Below are 20,072 nucleotides of genomic sequence, written 5' to 3'. Positions count from 1 at the left end.
GGGTAAGGGGAAGGTATAGTGATACCCACTTTAAAGGTATTTGATAACTTCAACCTAGTCTCCAACCTCTTCTTTAGGAGCAATGCTGTTGAGTAAGTGGTACTCCCTCATCTACTGTGATGGAATGTACAGTGTTCCCTCGATTTTCGCGGGGGATGCGTTCTAAGACTGCCCGCGAAAGTCAAATTTCCGCAAAGTAGAGATGCGGAAGTAAATACACTATTTTTGGCTATGAACAGTATCACAAGCCTTCCCTTAACACTTTAAACCCCTAAATTGCAATTTCCCATTCCCTTAGCAACCATTTAGATTATTACTCACCATGTTTATTTATTAACGTTTATTAAAAAAAATATTTATTAAAGGCAGATGAAAGTTTGGCAATGACATATGACGTCATCGGGCGGGAAAAACCGTGGTATAGGGAAAAAACCCGCGAAGTATTTTTTAATTAATATTTTTGAAAACCCGTGGTATAGGCTATTCGCGAAGTTCGAACCCGCGAAAATCGAGGGAACACTGTAGTCTGGATCCCCAAGAGGCAGAAAATGCATTCCAGAGAAACAAGAGATAACTTGATTTGTGTGCGAGAGAGGGTCAAGATGTCTCTTCCTTAATAATTCTCAAAATATACAGCTGGCAATTTGCTTTTGGCTTTTGTATATAGGTGAGGAGCAATAAAGAAATCTGTTTTGAAGAATCACAATGCGTCTTTCTTGGTTTGGGAGGCAGATATCTATAGAGGGTTCTAGACAATATGGATTATATATTTGAGGTGTGTTGGCCGAGGTGACTGGGTGGGGGTCAGTTGGTCATATCGAGATGGCTGTGGAATATTGTACTTAGACCTTTGTTATTCTGGCTGCCTGCTGTCTATTTATTATTTATTTATTTATTTTATTAATTAGATTTGTATGCCGCCCCTCTCCGTAGACTCAGTGCGGGTAACAACAGTAAAAAGACAATATGAACAAATCTAATATTAAAAGTAATGTAAAAAACCCCAAAAAACCCCAATAAAAAACCAATAATACATACAGACATACCGTGCATAAATTTTATAAGCCTAGGGGGAAGGGAATATCTCAGTTCCCCATGCCTGACGACAGGTGGGTTTTAAGGAGCTTACAAAAGGCAAGGAGGTCCTATTTGGAATAAGATCCTTCACAACTCTTCTCTATACATTCCTCCTTTTTCTCTTCAGAGCTGGCTTCCCTGTCCATTTTCCACTAGTATCATTGAACCATGGACAATGAATATTTTCAGCTAGATATAAAATCTAAACAACATGCACAAACTTATGTTTAGTCATTATACTAAATGGTGTCACTAAAGATACCTTGTTGACACTGATTATGCCCACTTGCTATAGATGCTATCTTTGCCAGCTGAAAAACTTCTGAGATTTAGGGGGGAAAAAACCAGAAGAGTTTTAATATAACCCAAAAGGATCTACTAGGTGGGGAGAGGCACATGTGCATCTTATGTGAGCCTAAGCACTTGCTTTTGCAAAGGCACCATTGGATTATAAAACTGATTAGTAGTAGAGGAAGGCTGCTTCTCATCATCCATGCTTAATTTTTGTAATTCTTCATCACCACAAGACATGGTAATAGAGTTAAGTTAAATTAAATGCTATTAACTTAAATGAAAAAGAGAATTAGACAAGTTATATGGTGAATAGTTTTTCTCAATGGAATTACCTATGATAGATACAGATTTTAAAATTTGCTATGGGATGATGATTTCCTGGGAGAACAATAGTAGAAGGCTGTGCCATATTATTTTCTGAGTTTCTGGGAGACATATCCATAAAGGATTGGCATAATTCATCAAGATAATCCCTGTATCTTTAAACAACATTTTGGAACAAAATTTCATGAAGGAAGATAACTCTGCAAACAAGACAGATCTTATCATCACTACTATCGCTTTTAACAGTATTTAACAGGGTTTCTCTCTCTCCCCCCCCCTCTCTCTCTCTTTCCCTGACCCTTTTTAGAATTTTCCTGGATTTTCAGAAACCTTCATTTCTGTAACTTAGAATTGCACATATAAAACATGTGTAATGTGATAAAGAATACATTTTTCAAGATAGCAAATAGGAACTACGTTTGAGCTGGTTAACCAGTATAAATCAATGAAGCTTAATGTGCTATGCTTTAATCATTATAAAAACACTCTATCTCCATTGAAACAATTGAAAAGAAGGGATCAATCATACCAACAAAGAAAATGCTACATATGAGTTGTATAAGTCAAGTAGATTCACTGTCAAGTGGTCTAAACTATCTGTATTTATATTCATAGTTCTTTACTAGCAATCACTATTCTACCATGCTTCACTTGAAATAAACACCTAAGTAATTTGAAAGTGAATTATCAGTCAAAGTTAGACAAGTATCTTTCTATAAAAGACTCAAATATAAGTATAGAAACCAAATATTTTGAATAGCTTAAAAATAATACAAGAAACGAAAATGGGTCCTTACTTAGCATTATATGTCCTTTCATTATTATAATATTAGATAGGAAAAGGGGGGACACTACAAAAACTCTTGGCCTGCATCAAGTGTTGGCTATGCTTTAGTGGAAAATGTTTCTCTGCAATTAAATTGGGCCTCTGATCATCGTAGGTTTCCCTTACTAACCATAATACTTCATATCATCTCTTATTTTCTTCTGGAGAGTTCCCTGTTCCATAGGAGCTTTTCAGAAGAGGAGGAAGTTTAAGTAGGTAAGATAAACATAGAACATAAAATCACAAGGGTCAAAGAGACCTCAAAGTTCTAGTCTAACCCTCTGCTCCTGGCAACAGACTGTATACTACCCTGGTCAAATGGTTGTCAAGGCTATTTTTAATTAAAACCTTCAAGATTGAAGCACCCACAACTCCAGGAAGCAAGCCATTCCACTAATTAGCGATACAATAGCACTTAGACATATATACCACAGCAGTTTACAAGTTTATAGAGTCAGCATATTGTCTCCAACAATCTGAATCCTCATTTTACATTTTACTGCAGAAGGATGGAATCAACCTTGACCCCTATCAGGATCGAATTCCAGACTGAAGCCAGAGATTGCCTGTAATACTGTGTTCTAACCAATGCCTCATCAGGGCTCCTTAATTGTTTTCACTTTCAGAAAATTTCTTCTTACTTCTAGATTGGATTTCTGTTTAACAAGCTTCCATAAAAGCAAAGTTTCTTTCAAATTGAACTTAAATCCCGGTGTCTTTAAGGCCATATAGCAAAATAAAATTATTTTCAGATTTACCAATCTAGCATACAGTCCTGGAATTTCCAAGTGGTCTACCACCTAAGTATTAAATAGGTATGACCCTGCTTGGCTTCTCAAGATAATGAAATGTTTGGCTAGGGTGATTTGTGTTAGCAACAATTGTGAAAAAGAGAAATTGTGAAAAGAGAAACCAGTATTGGATTAGATGGGTTGGCAAAGTTATAGCTTCCTCAGTAAAGCTTATCATAGGTTTAGCATGGAAATAAGCTAAATACAATCAGTTCTCATCATTCACAGATTCCATATTTGCAAATTTACCTGCTTACTAAAATTTTATTTCTGATCGCAAAATCAATACCCTACATGTCTGTGAATGATCATGAAGCTTTCATGATAATTCACAGACATGTAGAGTGGCAAAAAATTGTGTTGCCCATTGCACACGTCCCCAACTAAGGGTTCAGTATTTGTTCAGTATTTGTGAATTCAATGTATACAACTTCATAGAATGTAACTACCATAAACAATGCTAACTTACTGTATTTTACTAAGTTTTTTTGACTTATTTTACACCTGACTTTATGGAGGCAAATATTATCGCTGAAGAACTCTGCTGTAAAGGAATTGAAATGTGGGTTATTCTGGGACCCCTGTGATATCCCATTTGGGAGAACATGATCTTCTCTAAAATGTCTCCTTGGAAGTTTACATTAATTCTTTTACCTTTGGAAATTCATAGAAATTCTGGTTGAGTTGTCTGGACTTTGACCCAACCAGTGTTAATAAGATTTCCTAAGGGATACATACAGAAATATGTTAATAGGGGTAAAATTTACATTAATGGGACAGAATTAAAAAGAGAAAGCCCTGAAGTAAAGTGGCAGAAAGAATGTCAACTGACAGAAATTGAAAGCAAAATCCATTAAGGTAGAAGAAAAATGAAGGAGATGTGGAATAAGAAAAGCTTAAGGAAGAAAACCAGCACAATTGGACACATGTAGACTGTATAATGTGATAGAACAAATGGAAGCAAGGAAAAAGTGACAATAAATTACATTTAAGGAAAAGGTTTATCATAATACAGTGGAACCTCGACATACGAGCAGCTCTACTTACGAGCTACTCGAGATAAGAGCTGGGAGGGGAGCGACATTTTTGTTCGCCTCCCGAGCTCACATTCGGGATACGAGCGCCAAGGAGCTGTCTCCTGAAGCCGAACACTAACTTCCGCTTTCGGCTTCAGGAGACAGCTCCTTGGCGCTCGTATCCCGCGTGTTTTAAAAGGTTGCAGCCGGCCTGGGGGGCTCGGGGGGGTGCTGGCAAGCCCCCCAGGCCGGCTGCAACCTTTTAAAACACGCGCGCTGCTTCGCAGCTCTCTGCTGAATCCGGAACGCTAACTTCCGCGTTCGGATTCAGCAGACAGCTGCAAAGCGGTGCGCGTGTTTTAAAACGTGGCAGCCAGCCTGGGGGGCTCGGGGGCTTCCCCCCGAGCCCCCCAGGCCGGCTCTGAGGTTTTAAAACACGCGCGCTGCTTCGCAGCTCTCTGCTGAATCCGAACGCAGAAGTTAGCGTTCCGGATTCAGCAGACAGCTGCGAAGCGGCGCGCGTGTTTTAAAATGTGGCAGCCAGCCTGGGGGGCTCGGGGGCTTCCCCCCGAGCCCCCCAGGCCGGCTCTGAGGTTTTAAAACACGCACGCTGCTTCGCAGCTCTCTGCTGAATCCGAACGCGGAAGTTAGCGATCCGGATTCAGCAGACAGCTGCAAAGCGGCGCGCGTGTTTTAAAATGTGGCAGCCAGCCTGGGGGGCTCGGGGGCTTCCCCCCGAGCCCCCCAGGCCGGCTCTGAGGTTTTAAAACACGCGCGCTGCTTCGCAGCTCTCTGCTGAATCCGAACGCGGAAGTTAGCGATCCGGATTCAGCAGACAGCTGCAAAGCGGCGCGCGTGTTTTAAAACGTGGCAGCCAGCCTGGGGGGCTCGGGGGCTTCCCCCCGAGCCCCCCAGGCCGGCTCTGAGGTTTTAAAACACACGCGCTGCTTCGCAGCTCTCTGCTGAATCCGAACGCGGAAGTTAGCGTTCCGGATTCAGCAGACAGCTGCAAAGCGGCGCACGTGTTTTAAAACGTGGCAGCCAGCCTGGGGGGCTCGGGGGCTCCCCCCCGAGCCGCCCAGGCCGGCTCTGAGGTTTTAAAACACGCGCGCTGCTTCGCAGCTGTCTCTGAACGCTAACTTCCGCGTTCGGCGGCAGCGGGTTTTTTTGTTGTTGCACGGATTAATTGACTTTACATTGTTTCCTATGGGAAACAATGTTTCGTCATACGAGCGTTCCGACTTACGAGCCTCCTTCCGGAACCAATTAGTCTCGTAAGTCGGGGTTCTACTGTATAAGGAATTTTGTAAGGAATGTATGGAACGTATTGAAAATATAAAGAAGTATATAAAGAAGATCTAAGTATTGCCCACAAGATCATATGCTGCAATGTCCTGCCTGTCGGCGACTACTTCAGCTTCAACCACAACAACACAAGAGCACACAACAGATTTAAACTTAATATTAACCGCTCCAAACTTGACTGTAAAAAATATGACTTCAGTAACCGAGTTGTCGAAGCGTGGAACTCATTACCGGACTCCATAGTGTCATCCCCAAACCCCCAACACTTTACCCTTAGATTATCTATGGTTGACCTATCCAGATTCCTAGGAGGTCAGTAAGGGGCGAGTACAAGTGCACTAGAGTGCCTTCCGTCCCCTGTCCTATTGCTCTCCTATATCTCCTATTCCTTTCTTCTATTCCTATATCTCTTCTTCTATTCTTTCATTGATATGTTCTATTCCTATATCTTCTTTTCTATTATTTCTTAGATATATTTTACTATGAGTATCTCCTCTATAACCTTCATCATGTATTTTACTATGTGTATATTGATATATACCCACTAAAACCCTCATTGTGTATTGGGCTTTTATAGCCTTTCTTTATATATAATAACTCATGTCTATCCTCTTCAATATGTATTGTGCATTGGACAAAATAAATAAATAAATAATAAATAAATAAATAATTAGAAAAAAGAGGGAACAATAACTTAGCAGTTAATCTAAGCTTGTCAGCTGACAAACTGACAGCTTAGATTCGAGTCCGAGTTCTGCATGAAAAAGCAAGTTCCTGTTTTTGCCCCAGGTCCTGCCCATCTAGTAGTTCAAAAGTATGCAAATGCGAGTAGATAAATAGGTACCACTTCAGCAGGAAGAAGACAATGTTCCACGTTTCACCACACGCTCTGCACTGAAGTGTGGTCTCACGATGGCCACATGACCACGGAAATGTCTTCAGGCAATGCTGCCTCCCTCAGCTAAGAAACGGAGATAAGCATTACTGTCTAGAGTCGGACATGACATGACTGGATACCTTTACCTAAAAAGGAAACCTTCACCTTTTATATACAGTTCTGTCATATCCTTGACTTACATTCTTTTGATGCCCAGCCCACGCACCCACCACCAGCATGTGAGAACTTAAATTCTTTTTCTATGACAGATTTTTGGCTAAGTTGGTTGAGCTTTTTGATCATATCTTTTTCTCTTGATATATTCATGTCTGCTTTTCTCTCCTATACAAGCTACACATTGTTCAGAGAATCTTGTTTTAATCTGCTTTATAATAAAGCCAGTGGCTCTTTTTTGATAGAGCGGCTTGATCATCTTTCTTACACTTCAGCTATGACTATATGAGCAGTCCTTAGGCACTAAAAAGAGTGCTGTTTGCAAAGATTGATCTGCAAGGCAGACTTTTGTGACTTCTTTGTTCTTTAACATGTTGCTGTACAAACAAAATGGCATAGAAGAATTTCTGAACATTAGTGGAATAACAATGAAGACTTTAAAAACGAATCTCAAATGTAATGTAACTTTTGAGGGAAACCATTATTTTGCTTTCTAATATTCACCATTTACTTTTATGTTGATCTTTTTAGACATACAGTAGAAATAACTCTGTGTATAAGACATCCAGGCTGATATTGGATGCTTTGTTTCCGAAATGTAATACAGATTTTTATTTAAAGACATGGTGCGCACTAAGTAGATTTTAGTTTGTAGATTAATTTAATAGAAAGCTAGTTCAATAGTTGAAATAGCTGCAACTTAAGATACTTATTTTTTACCATAAATATTTACAGAAAGTAAATATTTTATGGTAAGCCACTTGTTAAGGAAATGTGTGACACAAGCTGCATATTTATCTACACAACAGACAAAAGGAAAAAAACCAATGAGAGTTTATAGTTTTGTTGAGGGATGGGCATACAATGGCAAGAAAGGACAACATGTCTATTCAATTTATATTCATTTAATAAACATTTCAGAAAGATGCAACAATAATTTTTAAGCTCGAAATTTGAATTACTTGGCTATAATTTTATGCTACCTGGACATTTTTTCAAGATGGATGGATGGATGGATGGATAAATATTATAAATTTAGAGTATAGCTTAGACAATGATGCCAGAATTGCCATAAGAATCCCTGGATTAGAATAGAATAGAATAGAATTTTTTATTGGCCAAGTGTGATTGGACACACAAGGAATTTGTCTTGGTGCATATGCTCTCAACGTACATAAAATAAAATATACATTTGTCAAGAATCATGTGGTACAACACTTAATGATTGTCATAGGGGTCAAATAAGCAATGAAGAAGCAATATTAATAAAAATCTTAGGATATAAGCAACAAGTTACAGTCATACAGTCAACATGGGAGGAAATGGGTGATAGGAATGATGAGAAAAACTAGAATAGAAGTGCAGATTTAGTAGAAAGTCTGACAGTGTTGAGGGAATTATTTGTTTAGTAGAGTGATGGCGTTCGGGAAAAAACTGTTCTTGTGTCTAGTTGTCTTGGTGTACAGTGCTCTGTAGCGACGTTTTGAGGGTAGGAGTTGAAACAATTTGTGTCCAGGATGTGAGGGGTCAGTAAATATTTTACCCGGCTTAATGGAAACAATTGGTTTTCCATGTTCTTAATAATGGTACTTACATCTTTCGCTGCTTTTCTCTGCTTTTCTGAACAACTTCGTACAATACAGAATACCTCAATTACAAGAAGATGTTCAAAATCACTCTACTTCTATGTTTTCAAGTTGCAGTAAGGGGATCATACATTTTACATCAAGCAGGCTTTGGTCAAAATAGTTTCCCAAATCTCTAGGAAACTGAAATGGCTTTAATGGCTTCCGCGACAGAATTTAGAAGTAAGTTTCTTCTTGATCTGTAAATGTAAAGCAAAATCTCTATTTGAGCGCAGGGGAAATTAGACAACTTCTGATCCCAATACAATCTTTCACAGCCAAGCCCAGGCATGATACTTGAAAAGAAGAAGAGCTTTATACTACCAAGCTACAAGAGTCTGTAGAAAATGGAGCGCTCACCAAATTCAGTTGCATGATTACTGACTTTTTGAGGCTGCTTAAAGATCTTAAGAGAGGACATGGAAATGACTTACTGCCCCGGATATACAGTATATCATTTTCCCTTTAAAATAGACCCTAACAGCAAAAATGAACCAAAAAAAATTACCATCACTACATCACTGGAAGACCTCTTGTACGCTTCCAGCTGGCAAGAGAATAAACTCAATCCAGGGAAGAAATAATAATAATAATAATAATAATAATAATAATAATAATTATTATTATTATTATTATTATTATTATTATTATTGTTAATTAGATTTGTATGCTGCCCCTCTCCAGAGACTCGGAGCGGCTCACAACATCTTGCTCATCTCTGACATGAAACAAAGGGATCAATCACTAAATTTTGGAATTTGAAAGAATCTCAAGCAGGGGTAGGTTACACTTACCTTGGGCACCGGTTTGCATTATGATATTTTGCGCACATCCTCTTGGGTTAATTCACTTCCACACATGCTCAGAAGGTCGATTCAGCCCGAAACACAACTAAGGAGCTGCTCAGCTGTGCTTTGGATGAAGAAATCAAGGTCAATATTAACCCAGGGGCAGGCGGGAGAGCTTTTTTCCAAGCAGATGAGGAGGAGAAGCCATCCAAACAGAGAGAAAAATAATGCTGAAAATAATAATAATAAAAAGATGGCACGTACGGACCGGCACAAACAGAATCAGATCTGTGACACCATCTTCATGTCACCAATGGGTTGTTAACGGTTTGGGTCCAAATCGGGAAGAACCCACCCCTGACCTCAAGGTAGGTCTTAGCTATATGATTGATTTAAATCCCTAAGCATTCTAATACAGGTGGTCTTCTTTAGTGACCAGTCTTCGGAGAGGGGCGGCATACAAATCTAATTAATAATAATAATAATAATAATAATAATAATAATAATAATAATTTAAAGTGATTACGGTACTGAACGAGTAGTACTTATGACCAGTCCTTAATGTTTCTGCCATTCTAATATCCCTGCAGTTATGCAATTGTGACCTTGTACTTGGCAATCAGACTTGCACTTAGCAACGGTTGCAGTGTCCCATGGTCACACAATAGCCATTTGCTAGCTTCCCACAATCAAAGTCAATGTGGAATCTGGCATGGAAGGTTGCAAATTGTTCCTGTCACTCACATCCTACCCACTTGGCAACAGCCATCCCTGGCCCTGCCCTGCTCAGGCCACATCTTACATTGTACTTTAACTGCCTGCTAGCTGCTTGCAAGACCTGGGGTTTGTTTAACAACCACAATTTTCATTTATTGAGGGCAACAAGGATTGCCAGGATTGCCATTACTAAGCAGTAGAGTCACATGATGTACTTTACTATTGCATTGCATAGTGACAGAAATTCCAGCCCCAATTACCATTGATAAACAAGGACCAGCTATAAATATAATTCCAAAGTCGAGCAACTGAGAGTTCTTAGAATGGGGTAACACACATCTCTCTTTTGACTGGAAAGTCTTTTTATAGATCATTGGTTGGGATGGAGTTTCAAAGGCTAGGAACAACCAGGAAGAGACCATTAGTTTCTCCTTTTCTGCTTTTGCTTCATCTAGTTGGAAACTATAAGAACTGAATCACGAATTTTTCCTCCCTCACCAGGGTTGGAGATTTCTCTTGAAATATGGAATGTGACAGAAGGTGCTATTGGGAAGAAGGCAGAGTATCATACACTTTATCCACATCGATAATTGTGGATAAAGTTAGAGTAAATATAAACTTGATGGTTTATTTTAATAAATAAAATAGCAATAGCACTTAGACTTATATACCACTTCACAATGATTGACAGCCCTCTCTAAGCGGTTTTACAGAGTCAGCATATTTTCCCCAACAATCTGAGTCCTCATTTTATTGACCTCAGAAGGATGGAAGGCTGAGTCAACTTTGAGCCAGTAAGGATTGAACTGCCGAACTCCTGGCAGCCAGTGATCAGCAGAAATAGCCTGCAGTACTGCATTCTGACCCCTGTGTCACCAGGGCCCTTAATGCTTGCATTTGTTGAAAACTGAAATGCTAAGGCTGTTACTAGAAATATGATCAACTGCTTTGAGCTTGCTTTAACTATTGCTTTATTGTATTATGATTTCATTTATTACTTTAGCTGTGGAAGAAGGACTGGCAGAACCTGGGGGTGGATTTAAAAGAGGAATCAGCTTAGAATCCCTATGTAGCCACACCCTAAGTGCAACTACCCTGAAATTCCCTTATATAGAGCGCTGGTGAGACCACATTTGGAATACTGTGTTCAGTTCTGGAGACCTCACCTACAAAAAGATATTGACAAAATTGAACGGGTCCAAAGACGGGCTACAAGAATGGTGGAAGGTCTTAAGCATAAAACATATCAGGAAAGACTTAATGAACTCAATCTATATAGTCTGGAGGACAGAAGGAAAAGGGGGGACATGATCGAAACATTTAAATATGTTAAAGGGTTAAATAAGGTTCAGGAGGGAAGTGTTTTTATTGGGAAAGTGAACACAACAACAAGGGGACACAATCTGAAGTTAGTTGGGGGAAAGATCAAAAGCAACGTGAGAAAATATTATTTCACTGAAAGAATAGTAGATCCTTGGAACAAACTTCCAGCAGACGTGGTTGGTAAATCCACAGTAACTGAATTTAAACATGCCTGGGATAAACATATATCCATCCTAAGATAAAATACAGGAAATAGTGTAAGGGCAGACTAGATGGACCATGAGGTCTTTTTCTGCCGTCAGACTTCTATGTTTCTATGTTTCTATGTAATTCCATTGATTCTTATCTAACTGCAAGCAGAAGCTAACCATTAGTTGAGAATATTCTTCTGCATAGGGATGAGAAGCAATAAACTGGATGTGGACCTGATCCTTTGCGTATGACATGTTTAAGAGAGAGCAGATGGTTGACTTGATTGATTTGAGGCTGTTGTTTTTGTTTTTGTTTTTTAAAAACCTTGTGAATGGAAGTACGGAAAATGTGGAAATTAAAGAATAGCCAGAGGTTCTGAAACTTCTATTATACACATTTTTAAGAGTAAATGTTCAATATGTTTAAAGGGGCAGAATGAATAATCAATTATTAGTCCCATTAAATTTTATTTTCATGTCTTCTGAAACAAGATGTAGGAATGGGTGTGTTGAATAATTGCGTCTATAGCTTGTGTCTAAGCTTGTGTTAATAAACTTGCTGTTGTTAGACACAAGCTATAGACCAATTATTCAACACACCCATTGTTTAGTTATTGAGTAGTATACTTTTTGTTTCTTAGAATTGCTATGGTGTAGGTAAATGAATGAATAATTAAATCAGAGAAACAACTCTAATTTACTTTAATTTTGGTAGCAATTGTAATTCTCTTGCTTGAGAATAGGTAACTTCATTCCTTCATTAATGTTTAGATTTTACATTTATCATTCCCTTAGTTGTAGTTCCTCTTATTACAGTGTACTCTAACTGAAGCTAATTCCTATAAAAAGCCAGATGCTTAAATTTTGTGCAAAAGGTAGGGATGGGTATATACAGATCACATAATGGCAATACAGTGATCCCTCGATTTTCGCGATCTCGATCTTCGCGAAACGCTATATCACGATTTTTCCCACCCGATGAAGTCACTCTCTTCCTTTCTCATCTTTCTTTCTCTCTCTCTTTCTCTATCTTGCTTCTTCCTCTCTCACACTCTCTTCCTCCCTCCCTCTCTCATCTCTTTCTTTCCTTCTCTCTCTTTCTCTATCTCTCCCTCTCTTGCTCTCGAGCGTCAGGCGGCGGGCGGGCGGGGTGGCGGGCGGACAACAGCGAGGAGCCGAAGATCAGGGTTTCCCCTTTGCGTGGGCGGCGGGGAAGACCCAGGGAAGGTTTCTTCGGCCGCCCAGCAGCTGATCTGCTCAGCAGCGCCGCAGCAGCGAGGAGCCGAAGATCGGGGTTTCCCCTTTGCGTGGGCGGCGGGGAAACCCCGATCTTCGGCTCCTCGCTGCTGCGGCGCTGCCGAGCAGATCAGCTGCTGGGCGGCCGAAGAAACCTTCCCTGGGTCTTCCCCGCCGCCCACGCAAACTCCACCATCTGCGCATGCGCGGCCATGGAAAAAGGGCGCACATTCGCAGATGGTGTTTTTACTTCCGCACCACTATATCGCGAAAAATCGAGTATCGCGAGGGGTCTTGGAACGTAACCCTCGCGATACTCGAGGGATCACTGTACTGAAAGATCTGTACAGACCATCAGTGGTTTAACAGGTGCAATTCTAGATGTTGCCATTAACCTTTAAAATCTTAAAATAGCTTAAGCAAGGCCTCACAGTCTGAGGGACTGCATCTTCTGTTGATAACCTATCTGACCATTGTGATCTCCAAGACAAGCTCTTCTGAAGATGCTTGCAATATCAAAAACTTAAGCTAAAACTGAATGGCCTAGAGATTTATACTTGGCCCCATTGCTCATTATTAATTGTAAAAATGTATCTTTTTGTCTAGCTTTTTATTATTAAGTTTAATGTTAACTTAGCTAATGTTTTCACTTAATATTACTTTACTTGAGATTACTTAAGTAGAAAGGCAAGGCATATATTGAATAAATATTTTTTAATATTGAAATGTATGTATTTATGTTTATTTATTTATTTTTATATGGTTTATGCCCCATCATTCCTCCAACTGCTCAAGGCAAAGTACATATTACTTTGGGGCCAGATTAGTTGCAGAACTGCCTTCTGCCGTACGAATCTCAGCAACCGGTTAGGTCCCACACAGTTGGCCTTCTCCAGGTCCCATCAACCAGACAATGTCTCTTTTCAGGGCCAAGGGGAAGAGTCTTTTCTGTAGGGGCACCGGGCCTCTGAAATCAGATTCACACTGCCTCCACCCTCCTTGACTTCCGTAAGAGTCTTAAGACTCACTTATGTCGCCAGGGTTGGAGCAATTAGATCTTGACCCCCTGGCCAATGAATGTTATGTATCGCTGAGATCTGAATGTGTACGATTGATTTTTAAAATATTGGGGACTTTAGGTTAGTTATCTAGTTAAAATTAATTGGATTTGCCATTGTATTTTATTGGTTTTTTAATTATATTTTGTAAGCCGCCCCCAGTCTTCGGAGAGGGGAGGCATAAACAAACATTTATTTATTTATTCATTCATTCATTCATTCGATTTTTATGCCGCCCTTCTCAGACTCAGGGCGGCTTACAACATGTTAGCAATAGCACTTTTTAACAGAGCTAGGCTATTGCCCCAACAATCCAGGCCCTCATTTTACCCACCTCGGAAGGATGGAAGGCTGTGTCAACCTTGAGCCGGTGATGAGATTTGAACCGCTGACCTTCAGATGTACAGTCAGCTTCAGTGGCCTGCAGTACAGCACTCTACCTGCTGCATCACCCCGGCTCAACATTACCCTCTCTTCAAAATGTTCTCCACAACAAGACAGCATGTAGTATTATAATATGAATAACAGATTAACCCTACGTCTCCTAATCAGGATCTGTGGTAGAGATAGGAGTTGAACCTACGTCCAGTCCCCATCGGCGGTGGGTTCCTACTGATGCGGTCCAGTGCCAATGATGCAATTTTGATGTGACTGCTCCAGTGCTGTTTGTGTCGGTCTGTGCACGCCACCATATTTGTTTTGTAATTTTGGGCAAATCTTTGGCTCTCTGAGCATGTGTAGAAGTAAAATCGTCCCCCTGAGCATGCACAGAAGTGAAATCGCGTAAGGGGACATGCGAGTGTAGCAACTGCGTGCACGCAAAATGTCACAATATGCACTGGTATAAAAAGATAAAGAACCCATCATCTATGTTCAATTGAATATCTAAATCATTATATCTGAGAAAGGAAAAATTGAAATACTGTATGTATAAGAAATGGTAGCCTGTCCACCAGCCTCTGAAGGACCCTAAAATAACAGATCAACCACAGTGTTTATTACTATGATGATGCTCTCTAGAAATTTTGTTCAACAATAACAGAACCCTCCAAAGTATAGATTAGATTACAGTTCCAAAAGATTTATGGAAAAGCATGTTGAAATATTTTTATTAAAAGGAGAGCCTAATGAGCTCAGGCTAAATTCCTAAGTGAACATTGGGCGAGAGATGTATTCTGCAGCGAAAGAGATTATTACTGTATCATAAATGTTTCATCTGAATTTATATTCTGTTAATGGTCCTAGATATCCTTTGGGAATCATAAAAAATGTAAAGGTTACATTGGATTTCATTATAATTCCAGTCTCTTTAATCTTTATCTGTCTTTGGGTTTGTAGGACTAACTGTTCTGTACAGAATTGCGATACGCCTGTTTTAAGATCTACAAATCTACCTTTCTGGTACAATTAGTCATTTCTGCTAGATTGCACCTTATTTTTGCTGAACCTCAGCTAGTCTGCCTGGAAGTTATACAAGTTATGATTTGTTAAACTTCTGAATTTGACAACAATAGCTTCAAAAATAAACTGCTCCAAATCATAGCACGCACCATTTTTCATACAGCAGATGGCACTGTGAATGCTCATAAGAAAGAAAGCAAGGAGAAAATTATGCCTGTTTACTGTGTTAAAAATTCTGGGACTGAGTTAGTACCTCATAGTTGCCAGAATTCAAGTTACTTTAATTCAGAGCACAATTTACCAGTTACATACTCTAAATAGTTCTTCTGACAATGGATTTAGAAATTTAAAAATAACAATATTTAAAAATGAGATAAAACATTTTAAGATTCTAAAATGTGTATAATGAATAAGTTATTCAGAATGCAATTTTTAGCTTATAAACAAAAAAAATTATAGTTAAAAGAGATTTTGTTGTATTTTCTAAAAAAAATCCTAGATATTTATATACAAAACCTGGTTATCATTAAGTCTTAAACAATCTTAACCTGGTCTGTTGTGTGCAAACTTTAAAAAAAATGGCCTGCCATATACTTTTAAAAAACCCACACAGGATGCAAGGAGGGGGTTTCTGCAATATCGTTTGTTCAACTTTAATCTAACTAATGATTTCTGCTGAACTGTGGTGAGTGTGTTTTCTTCTTGTTTTAGGTAATGGACCCCACCATGATCGAACCAACGTTTTTAATCCACGCAATTTAGTTGATGGAGTTTACTGCCTCCCAATAGGACACTGGATTGAAGTTTCTGGGCATACAGATGAAATGAAACATACAACTGATTTCTATTTTAATATTGCTGGACATCAAGCTATTCACTGCTCCAGGTAACAAAGAAACAAAAATGTGCCACAGGGTGCATTAAATTTTAACAGGTGTGCCTTAGGAGGGGATTTACCGTACATAAAAATGTGCTGAACACGTGTAATTTCTAGCATTTTCTGCAAGAGAGCTGTTCATATTATCGATATAAAACAGTCTGCAGTTTATATTCCAACTTTTCTTCCATATTGAAGGATTTTAAAAAGAAAACTTCAGATCTCTTTCTGATTGTTGTTTGGTTCACTGGTGTCATCCCTCTCTGGAGGGATATAAGACTCATTTAGCCAGCCCAGCCCTGGTGATCCACAAAACTAAGGAGTTTCCAGAGTAAGCATGAGGTCTTCCTCAAGTATTGGTGGAAAGTTCAACCAAGACCTTAGTCGCTGCCTGAAATGGGCAGATCACTGGGGTCTTGGATTGCTACTTGATGCGTGCTAAGCCTAGGAGGCGTCTTGGTTTACTGATGAGTTCTAAGAGGTAGAGTGCCAGAAGAAATGCTTGGAGTATTTGGGTAAAAGCTCAGAGTGAGTTTGACTGAGCATAGGTAATTTGAATTCTGACTGGGCAGGTCCAGGTGAGATGCCTGGGATTAGATTTTGTGGTGCAATCCAGGATGAGGTTGAACCAGTGACTCCTGAGGAAATGGACACAATTATCAGATCAATCACCTATTTATTGGATCAACCACCCTTCTGGACTGTGAAAGTAGCCAAGGATTGGCTTGGGTTGATACTATGGTTTCAGTTGCTTTGGGCAGTATTGGTGCTTTAAAGAAGGTTATGCTGTACCCCCCCCCCTCAAAAAGTCATCCCTGGTTGCAACACCTGCCGTTGGCCTGCCGTTAATGGTCTTCTGTGACAGGGGTTGAGGATAGAGGACACCTTTGGGGAAGCATTGGTAATTTTGTTCCTTCCTCTGGGACTGGTTTCAGTCATTATTTGTTTTGGAGGAAGAGGTTGTATTCTAGGCCCTTCCATTTTGGGGTGCTGCAGGGCTGATCTGTGTCCCTCCTTTTATTCAATATCTACATGAAACTGCTGCATGAGGGCATCCACTGGTTTGGCATTTGGTATCTACAGTATGTTGATGATACACAGTTATATTTTTCAACCCCAGACCAGCCAGGAGAAGCTGCTGAGATACTATCCCAGGGCTTGAAAACTACAGTATACATCCTGTGCAGTGGTGAAATCCATATTTCTTACTACTGGTTCTGTGGACATGGCTTGGTGGGTGTGGCTTGGTGGGGATGGCAGGGGAAGGATATTGCAAAATCCCCATTCCCTTCCCACTCCTAGAGGAAGAATATTGCAAAATCTCCATTCCCACCCTACTCTGGGGTCAGCCACACATGACATTTGCTGGTTCTCCAAACTACTCAAAATTTCTGCTATTAGTTCTCCAGAACCTGCTGGATTTCACCCCTGCTCCTGTGGCATCCGCTAGACAGTTTTATCCAGCAAAAGTGTCTCCAAGATTACCCATAGATCTTTGGTTAGCTCTGGCCCAGCTCCTGCCCCAAGGAATGTGCAGGTGGATGTGAGGGAAACATCCACATGCCGTAGGCCTGTTTTGCTCCCGATGGAATCTGCCGACGAAGCCTCCTCTGACCAAGGAAGCGTGAGTGACAGGGAAGAGGGGAGTTTGGCAGACAGCCCAGGAGGAGATCAATCATCTATATCATCCCTGGATTCTGAACAAGAATTAGTGACACATCCACGCATGCATAGAGTGATGCATAGGAGACAACAACTGAAGGATTATTACAAGAGAAAATGAGGCCATCTGTGGTTGGGTGGGGTTGCTGTAATTAGTGCTACAGATAAAAGTGCAGCCTGGTGTTTTAGCCTCATGGCAGTTTATCTGATTCATTGTTTTGTCAAGATCATGGTTTTTGTGCTGTGCAAGGTTGTGTGTGGACTCTCTGGACTTTAGAATTGGACTCAATTTCCCAGTTATTGGGTGAGCAATTGGATTGCATTTAACCTGTGCCTTGTGTGTACCAGAAAATCCCTTTGACATTTAAAAAGGAAGTTGTTTCTGTTTTTCTGATTATAAAAACATTTGGGTTTTCCTTTTATCGTGTGGTGTGTGTCTTCCTGGACTAATTACCCTGTAATTACAGGCGGTTGAAACACGCCGGCAGAACATATATATATGAAAAACTCCCTTAAGTTGAATCTTAATGATACAGATGGTTTTGGGCAACAAAATGAATGTTGTCACAACTGCTTCATTCAAAGGTGTGTTTTTTCAGCTTCCCACTCTTATAGCTCCTGATGGTCTCCATCCAAGAACTAACCAAGACTACTTAGTTCTTTTGGAACCAGCCTAGGCCATCTGCTTTGACATAGTTTTAACAGTACCTGTCATTTTGTTGAATGGTTGTCTGATTAAAAACCTCAGCAATTACCTTTAATATTGAGCACTGTCTTCTTTATTAGCACTATCAAGCAATTCTTCTTTCCGTATTTCAAAACTAAAATGTTTATTGCTTTAGGGAACAATGTCCTCAGCAACATTCTACAAATATCTGTAAGTAGATGCTGATCTCCACATTCAGCTTCTTGACTAACAGCAGTAATAGCATTGAATTCTAAAGTGAATTAAGAGAGAGACAAAGATATGAGATAAGAAATTCACTGTCAAGCAGAAAGAGCCAAACAAAAACGGAAAACAGGAAAAAAAGAAAAGAAAAAAAGCAGTGGGTCAGGAAGCCAGGCAGTAATAGATATCAGATTAAAAGAAGCTACAGTGACCCTTGAAAATAACAAAGTTTCATTCTCAGAAAGTGATCTGTCATGCAGCAGAGTCCGCTTGCTGCCTCGTAACCCTGATGTGACTGAAGCTGGGTAACATGGAACAAATTACCATATTTTTCAGAGTATAAGACATACCATTTTACCCGAAAAAGAGAGTCAAAAACTGGGTGTGTGTTATACTCCAAATGTTGCATGGGGGGGGGGGGGGAGAGTTGGTGCAATGGCGGCAACAGCGACAATGGGTGGCAACAGACAGCTCAGTGGTGCTATTCCATGAGATTGTTCCAACTTTTAATGTGCTGGGTGACCACTAGAGGGCCGCTTATGCACGGGAAGAGCAAAGTTTGTGATTGGTTGTTCATTTTGACAGCCGGGTATAAAAACTGGCTGTCAGGCAACTTACCTCAGTTCGCAGCCTAGTTATGAGTTATTGTACTTTGTGTTGAGTTACTATTAAAATGTTATTCTCACCGGCAAAACGCAGGCAAGACATAGGGCTGGACAAAACATTATTTGAAGAGAATAACAATGAAAGAGCCTGCAAGTTAAGAGCTCGGAAGATCGTTAGCACTTAGATAGGGCTGGAAAAAAAGCTTCGAAAAAAGCTACATACAGAGTATAAGACACACCCAAATTTTCAGCCTCTTTTAGGGAGGGAAAAGGTGTGTCTTATACACCAAAAAATACGCTAGTTTCTTCACTGTTGTTTTGAAATGTGTTATTTTATGCTTAAAACCCAGAGAGTCATAAATTATATCCTTTGGAGGCTGGTTGTTTCACTTTCCAACGGCTTAGGAACTGTCATTTGCTCCTTCAACAAAAGTTGGGGAATAAGAAGTAATTCCAATCAGAGAGCTGCACCAGCATGCTCAGAATATATCTTCCCTCTGTGTCTTTATGGCATTAACAATATGCTTCAAACTTTTTTCCAACCCTGACAACAAACTGAGAAATTATGAACTCATTCCGAGTGTTATTAAAAATTCTATTACCTAGTGATATGCAAGTAAATAAAAACAAGAAGTAACATACAAGTTAATAGAAAAGCCCTATAAAAAACAGGATTCATATCAGTAAAATGCTTGGCTGTGCACCAAGGGCAGTGTATTTCTGTATACATTGTTTTGACTTTTGTTCTCTTTGAGAAGGTGCAGACTTGAGAAGGTTCAGACTTTTGCCTCAAGGTTGAACCATTTTTAATTCAGAGATGTCAAGATGAAGAAGGCAAACCAAATGCATCATGACAACCCAAGATCCACCTTGTCCAAATAAATTTTAACAACCCAAGACCTGGCTTAAGAGATATAATGCTCAAAGACATATATACCTTTCATTTGAAAGTATCAAAGTAAAAGAGGAAAGTATTTTGGATAGTCCATTAAGGCTAAAAAAAACCTATATCCACC

At 39.8% G+C, this 20,072-nt stretch overlaps 1 protein-coding gene across 1 annotated transcript in view; it reads left to right on the top strand.

Annotated features, from left to right (window-relative positions):
* The window catches only part of EPM2A (EPM2A glucan phosphatase, laforin), a 56,393-nt gene that overhangs the window by 9,603 nt on the left and 26,718 nt on the right, over nt 1–20,072 (top strand). The window contains exon 2 of the mRNA XM_070740009.1: nt 15,735–15,909. Coding sequence (XP_070596110.1) covers nt 15,735–15,909 — 175 coding nt within the window. The remainder of the gene's footprint in view (nt 1–15,734; nt 15,910–20,072) is intronic.

The sequence above is a fragment of the Erythrolamprus reginae genome, chromosome 1 (genome assembly GCF_031021105.1).
Source record: "Erythrolamprus reginae isolate rEryReg1 chromosome 1, rEryReg1.hap1, whole genome shotgun sequence".
In the NCBI taxonomy this organism is placed as follows: Eukaryota; Metazoa; Chordata; class Lepidosauria; order Squamata; family Dipsadidae; genus Erythrolamprus; species Erythrolamprus reginae.
The sequence above is the reverse complement of the archived record's forward strand: the minus strand, read 5'-3'. Positions and strand labels throughout refer to the sequence as shown.